At 43.2% G+C, this 7,448-nt stretch overlaps 1 protein-coding gene across 1 annotated transcript in view; it reads right to left on the bottom strand.

Moving 5' to 3' along the window:
- Positions 1-6,811, bottom strand: part of LRRK1 (leucine-rich repeat kinase 1) — a gene marked incomplete at its 5' end in the record, with an annotated part of 55,360 nt that extends 48,549 nt beyond the window's left edge. Inside the window, 4 exons of the mRNA XM_010077198.1 lie at positions 2,157-2,305; positions 2,932-3,111; positions 5,474-5,645; positions 6,648-6,811. Coding sequence (XP_010075500.1) covers positions 2,157-2,305; positions 2,932-3,111; positions 5,474-5,645; positions 6,648-6,811 — 665 coding nt within the window. The remainder of the gene's footprint in view (positions 1-2,156; positions 2,306-2,931; positions 3,112-5,473; positions 5,646-6,647) is intronic.
- Between the last annotated feature and the right edge of the window lie 637 nt (positions 6,812-7,448).

Genomic DNA, 7,448 nt, shown 5'->3' with positions numbered 1-7,448 from the left:
GCTGCCGGGAGGGGGTGGCGGCTACATGGCCCCCCCCAGCCACATTTTCTGCATAGCTGGTAGCATTCACTACTGCGAAATCAACTGGAGGTCAGCTGCGCGGTGTTTTCACTTAAAGAGAGCACAGAAGGGACAAACTCTTTTCAAGTTCGGGGCTCATTCCGAAATGATCAGCGCTCAGGCTGCCCCGTCCAAGAGCAGAGACTGGTTGACACCCAGCTGGCTGCCATCCACATCGCAGTCTCCTCACAATCCTTTTTTGCTTCCTCCCAGTGCAAAACACACCACAGCGCTTCCACAAGAAGACTTACATTTGTGAGCCTTGCGAGACACGAAGAAAGCACCGAGGCAGTTTGTTTGCAGCTGCCATGAAGTTGTATTTTAAAAAATTATCAGGGTGTGTGACTATCACTTCCCAGAGACCTGAGCTCTGCAGACAAACTAGGACAAATCTTCCTGAATTTGGCCCAGTTTACCAAAATGAATTCAAGAGAAAGCATTAAATAAGCAAACATATTAAAAATAAACAACTACTAGAAGAATCAAGGTGAAGTTTCTGGGTCTGGTTTTCTTCTTCTTTTTTTTTGTTTTAAATCAGGCCCTTCTGGCAATTAGTTAATGTTTTAAGACTGCTCTCTTCTTCACTCAGGGTGTGACAACAGCAAAGCTGAGTCATCTTTACAGCAGCTAAGTTAAATATTGCCAGCAAGTTCACATGGAAAACAGACCTCTTCCCTGTGATTCCAACATTCATTCCAAATTTATTTGTGCTGAATTATCCAGTTAGTTGGATTTTTTTTTTTTCTTCTAAAAGGCATCTAGTTTTATCAACTCTTATCCAGAAAGATCTAGGATTTAGTTTCCTTTAGTTTACCTGTCAATGAAACTACAAATCCCACAGGGAGGGCTCCAAGTCTGCTGATTGAACCTAATGAAATCAAGCTCACACAGATGGACTGTGGCCCCTAATATTCACAGTGCCATCAGAAATCCAGCAAGACAGGGTTTTGGCAGACAAACAGAGAATGGAGAAGTTCCTTTCACTATGAAAACCTCTCTGCTTATTTTTACTTAACACCAAAGCAGAATCAACACCCTGCAATGTTACGAGCTGAGCACATACTCCACCGGCAATGGGATTCATGCAGACAAAGCCTTGACCAAAAAGTTTCCTTCACATTTTTTCACTGCAAAATTTTTATGACCTGATGAAAACTTAACTATTGAAAGCTCAGCGCTCTGATGCTCCTGTTCAATGTTGGTTAATCTACAGACTGAGGGGAAAATGAAAAATGCCTGACAAGTAAATTGCTGGATAACAGTAGAAGTAATATGAAATACTACGTGCTTCCTTAAGAAGCAGTATCAGTGTGGATAAGTACCATATAGAGCTCTTGCCAACCTACAAAAGCTTCAATTAGTTTTATGTGGCCACTGTGTCCCATCAAAAACAATTTCTGTGGGACAGACGCAGCTCAACTAACATGATCTGATCACACACAATACTCTCCATGCTGCTCCAGAAAGCCAGGTCTGCAAATGGCTATCAGCCATCGCTTACTGATGAGGGTCTGAAGGAGGAAAAAACATGTTTTGAGCAGATATCAGCTTGCTCCGCCCATGCTCTATGTTAACAAAAAGCCACATGAGCCTATCTGTACGTACTGTATCTGAACAGATGCAGGGGAAGAGAAATGTTTACGTGCTTAGGTCTGTGCCACGCTAACACTCTGGGACGGCACAGAGCTTGTGGCATCACCTTGCAACCAGAATGCAGAAACCGAAATGAGGTGATTATCCTGGGGTCACAGAGGAGGCCTACGGCAGTGTTTATTTCTCTGGAAGACTTTGAGCACAAAGTCAATGTTTCCTTTCCACAGCATATGCCTGGTTCACACACTGATGTTAAAATTGCCAAGCGGAACCTGCAACACGCAGCGTCTTGCACATTTAAAGGCCTAATGCTTTACACCTTGCGATTCAGAACTGGCACAAAAGCCACTTTCACAGCTTGTTCTCTAAATGGGGAGCAAACCACAAGCCTCTTAGTTGGGAAGAAGAATTACCAGCCACATGGCACGCAAAGAGAAATACAAATTATTAACATGATGCTCCTTTAAAAGAACATCTCTCCGGACATATAAATGGCTACTTACTGTTTTTGCTGGACCACTACCTGGTAGTGGGCTCGTCTCAATGAAATACTTCCTCAGAAGGTGTTTGCTGGATTCAGGACTGTCCATCAGGATGTAGGAACAAAAGAAAGCTCCGTTCCGTAATAAAAACACAGCTACATCTTCATTCCCTTTAGAGAAAAGGCAGATTGTCTGTTCTCTTCTTCCCATGTAAATGAACCAACAAGGAGCTGAACAGAAATCTTGGGAAAAAAACACTTCTGAAAAAAACCATGGGGGTGTGCAAAAAGGGAACTGAACTGTACACAGACTGTTTCCTCTAGTGATAGGATTTAGGTTGGTCAAACTGAGACAGCGAAGACACTATGTAAAAGCACAGGTCCAGGCTATTTCTTTCTTACTTATTTTTCCCTGTCTTATTAAACTATACACAGAGCTGTGCTTTGAAGTGCAAATTATTCAGCCTAAATCAGGCATGTGTGCCAGAGTGTCCATAACAATAACGCTTTTACTTGCAAGGTTTCGATTTTTGAAGGGTCTTTTCCCCAGGAGTTTAAAGAGGAAAGTTCAGCCTCCCAGTATTTACAGTAATCTAACTTAGGAAGGCTCTGGCTTAAATTTGTCTAAGTCAAAAGATTCAGAGCCAATTTTATTTTAATTTATGCCATTGGAAATCCAGAACAATTCCAGGCAAGCCAGTCCAGAGTGACACCTTCCTAGATGGGAACAACTCAGCCCATTCTTTTAAAAGACATTGCAGAAAAGGGGTAAAGTTGTGAAGCATGCAGATACATACCTGCCTTTATAGCTGCGTACAGGGGCAACCGTATGAGAACTGGAAACTCATTCTTCCTGACGGCACAGCTCTCTGGGTCAGCACTGTATGCACGAATTAGGAGTTTTACTATGTCCAAATGTCCCTGTTGGCAGGCTATGGCCAGCATCCAGTTCAGGAGTTGTTGGCAACTACTCGGACCTACTGAAAAGATATGGCATTTGATTTAGTTGATGTCACTGGGCTGTGATGTCCATAAATAATGGCTATGCAAAGTCCCTGAGGACAAAGGAGTGGATTGTACTGCAAGAGTGTGTTGCAGAAGAGCCCTGAACTGGTCAGACGCAAACTTTTCAGCTGAGGGGAAAGCTGGCAGCTTTGCTTCACTGTTGTTACCTGCCAAGGTAATGGGCAAACTTTTTGGACTGTCCCTGATCTAATCATCTATAAGGTGGCAACAGCAGAAGGTTTTGAGGATGCCTGCTAGGTCGCCAGCAGAAAAATCAAACATCTAATCCCAAGCAGAGGTGGCAAGGGATGACCAGGACTGTCCTGGCATCTGGAGACAACAGGTCTGATCCAACAGTCATTAGATCCAAACATCCAAGACAGGACACATCTTCCAAGTTCACGAGAGGGGATACAAAGAACGGGGAAAACCAGCTGACTTTTCATGCTACTGGATGAATAAAACAAAAATAAATGTTTCAGACAACACAAAATAATTGTTTTAGTTTGTTTCCACTGCAAGCTAGTCTCCCACAAAAAATTTCATTTCCCCTTGAAATGTTTCATTTTGGGTGAATTCACAGTAAAGTTAGACAGATGTCACTTAAGGCAAAAAACTAAAATACCGTGTTCTGAGTTCTGCATGAATTGGCTAACGTTTTAGTCATCCCCAAACTGTTTTTTGTTTGTTTGTTTTTTTGACAAATTAATGTTTTTTGTGTAGAACACTGATTTCCGCTAGGTGTGCATAATCCTACACATGTAACTAGATGCCCATGACAGGATTATTTCTGCTAACAGTAAGCAATCCTCAAATCTCCCTTGATTCACAGTTTTACCTCCATTTACTTTACAAATTCACATCCCCTTTGCAATGCTTACAGAAGTGTTCACCAGCCCAAGTTTACACGTCAACTTTTTTTTTGCAATTTCTCCATGTGGAAATTTAATCACTCCTTGCATTCTTAACGACTTGACTAAATCACTCACCCTCATGCTGCAAAAAACAGGCTCTGCTTCAGCTGTAAGCCACAAGAAGTTCACACCGAGCCAGAGAGAAGCACTGCAGCGCATTAGGCAAATTGCAAATCCATGCAATTTCTTTCTAAGCCCTGTGATTGGTTTCTATGTAACTTCCCAGGGAAACAACTGGAAAGTCCTGCATAAAAACTTCTGAAAGCTGCTGTTTGCATAGAGCACCTCTCCTGACCTTCTGAAGCAAGGGTTTAAAGGAATTTGGTCAGTTCTAAACTGAGCTAAGTTTCCAGCAACTACTTAAGTCACTTTTCATTATTGAGAGTATTATATTAATATCATTTAATTTTTGCTACTAAGTTACAAAACCAGCACAGTCAGGCTCCTCCCTGGCTGAAGGAAATATTACATTTAATTGCATTCCCCAAACCTGAATGTTTCTTTTGCTTATTAGTGCTCTAACAGTTGAAGAAGATCAAATAAGCAGGTTTCCCAACAGGTTATTCCTCTTCTCACTGAGGTCACTGGCAGGGATACAGCTCCAGTGAGGAGCTAGAGACACATTCAGGTCAAATATTGCAGAGGCCTGGCTTAGCTCTTGTGGTTCCTGCAGTATCTGAGGTCAAGACAGCATTCGCCCTGGATGCTGTGCAGGACCCCAGACCCCAAATCCACAGAGGGTCCCTGTGAGAAGCAGCTGCCATGTCCCCAGTACACCAAGGGAGCAACAGGGACCCAAACACAGCTCCTGGTCCTGACTCAAAGTAACATTCTTCCCTCCACCCCCGACAGCTGCCTTAAGAATTGTGTCTGGGTCTAAAAATGTCTCTGTTCTGCTATAAAATAATTTTAAAAATCAAATGTGACTAAAGCATAATGATGATTCTAAAGAAGGAATTCCCCTGAAAGTCAAATCAAACAAGAGAGCATAGAGCATGTTGCCAGCTGTGTGCCCGAACTGTTACTCGCTGGACAGTCACGCTGCACTCTCACTTCCAGCACCACTGTGTCTGCTGGATCAGCAGAGTGGGATGATGCTGGTTCCTGAAAATCCCCTAATTTCTCTGTGGGGTCTGGGACTTTACCCAGCTGTGAGGGCTGATGGGAATGAATTGGCTCAATGGCATCTTCCTCCACTTCCAATTTGTGAACATGGAATATTTTTATGCATGTCTTTTTTCCCCCTGTGGGGGAAGTTTTCTTCAAACACAGCAGAGATTAGATCTCTTCCCGCATTTTCCCATGACTAAATCCCTCCCCTTTCAAAGAACGTGAAAAAAATAAAAAGTGCCTCCTTGAAGCTATAGCACACAGCTACTGTAAAGCCTGAGGAAAGGCAGAGGCAATTCAAGAGGTTTACCATGCAAGGAATCCAGCAGCTCCTTCACAACGTCCTTATGTCCAAAATACGCAGCCACCACGGCTGCATTATCATCGTTAGGTTCTGTTGGTAACACCACTAATGCTTCCTTCAATAAATACCTCACCGCCTGCAGATCTCCGTATGCTGCTGCAATACCTAAAAGCTGACACTGGTAAAGAAAACAGAGCAAAAAAAAAACTCTCTGTAAATAGGGAGCAGGCAGAGAAAGAGAGCATTTCTAGAGCTACGTATTTATTTGTGACCATGCAAATGTATACACGCTGCCACTGTGGGTAACTGAGACCATCATAAACACTAACAGCCATTATAATAATTGGTGTTGATATATTAATTATATTAATTTGTTGGGGTTTTGCTTTATAGTTTTTTGCATGGCTTTACCACAAAAGTGCCCAGGGCACAGAATGGTGAGTGTAAATCCATTTTTCACAGACCAACGGAAAAAGCACTTGCACAGCTCTGCTATGAGGTGCAGTATTTCCTATTTTGGAGGTGGCCAACATGCCTGGACTTGACACACAGGTACTCTCCCAAAACAGATAAGCTCTTTGCAAAGAGCAGGGTCAAAATGAAGGCTCTGAAGGCAGAGCACAGCAGAAGCTGGCACAGAGGATGTAGTTCCAAACACAAGCAGCAAAATCTTCCCAGGAGGCCATTAAGCATCTTTGTACTGATGGGGGAACGCTTTCTTTTTTTTTCTATGTCGATAAACTACCTCCTTCTTATAGGGGAAAATGTATTTCCATGTTTCAGTGTTCCAAACACAAGCAGCAAAATCTTCCCAGGAGGCCATTAAGCATCTTTGTACTGATGGGGGAACGCATTTTTTTTTCTATGTCGATAAACTACTTCCTTCTTATAGGGGAAAATGTATTTCCGTGTTTCAGTGACCATAGCACCAGCACACCTCCTCGCACAGCCTCCTGTTCCTACATACACTGTCGCCTGTGGTCTGTCATCCTTCTGATCAGTGCTTTCAAGGATGTTTCTGGAGTGCCCCACACAACCAGCCACATCTGGGACCCTGCAGCACCAGCATGACATATATAACTGAATGGATTTTCTTCATGAGAAACGACAGAAGACAGCAGCTTGGCATTTTGGTTTCTTTCCCAATAAGATTTGAGAAGGAGTAGTAACCTAACCCTACCTTCTCCACTTGCAGTGCAGTCTCCTCACATGACAACTTAATCAGCTCTTGGGCCTTAGTGGTGTCTCCAGCTTTGTAAGCATCCTGAATGCTTTCTGTCACAGGTGTCTGAACTATGGAGACTTCGCCCACTGTGGACTGTTTGCCACCCATGTCCACAGTTCCTGCAGTAAAAATAGGAAGGAGGGGTAAGGGAAAAGTACCCATTCACTACTTGTGCACAGCTGCAACGTCAATGCATCCTGGGAGGAAAAAAAAGGGGGTAAATTATTTTCAGTGGCATATTTACTGCACACAATTTAAAAAAGAGGTACAATCCTCAACACTCCGTCGCCTCATAAAAGTGATTATATGTTACTTTCCAACAGGGACATGAAACTAAAAGGGACAGTGAGTTCCCCAATTGCTCCCAGAGGTGGTTTCCAAAGCTCACACACACAGACACGTACGCTCTGCAGCAGCCTGCTGCTCTCAGCCTCCTGCTGCAGGAACCAGGGATGGGAAGGGCTTACATGAGACCCGCACCTGCAGTACTTCTGAAGCAGCAAAGTGTCAGCAGGACCTCCAGAGCAATTCTCGTATTATTATCCTTGCTTCACTCACACCTCCTGACAACAGCCTAATAAAACCCCATTGTACTTCTCCAGTACTTTCAACCAGAGCTTTATACACCTCAACACGAAAGAAAAGAAACTGGGAATACTTTTACTCTGGGAAAACAGAATAAGAGGAGATTATACAAGATGCTCACCTTGATCAATCCTGGAGAGTCTCCTAGGCTAGCCTTTCTTTTTTTTTTTT

This window comes from Pterocles gutturalis, unplaced genomic scaffold (assembly GCF_000699245.1).
Source record: "Pterocles gutturalis isolate BGI_N339 unplaced genomic scaffold, ASM69924v1 scaffold27293, whole genome shotgun sequence".
Classification (NCBI taxonomy): domain Eukaryota; kingdom Metazoa; phylum Chordata; class Aves; order Pterocliformes; family Pteroclidae; genus Pterocles; species Pterocles gutturalis.
This window is presented reverse-complemented; position numbering and strand designations above follow the sequence as displayed.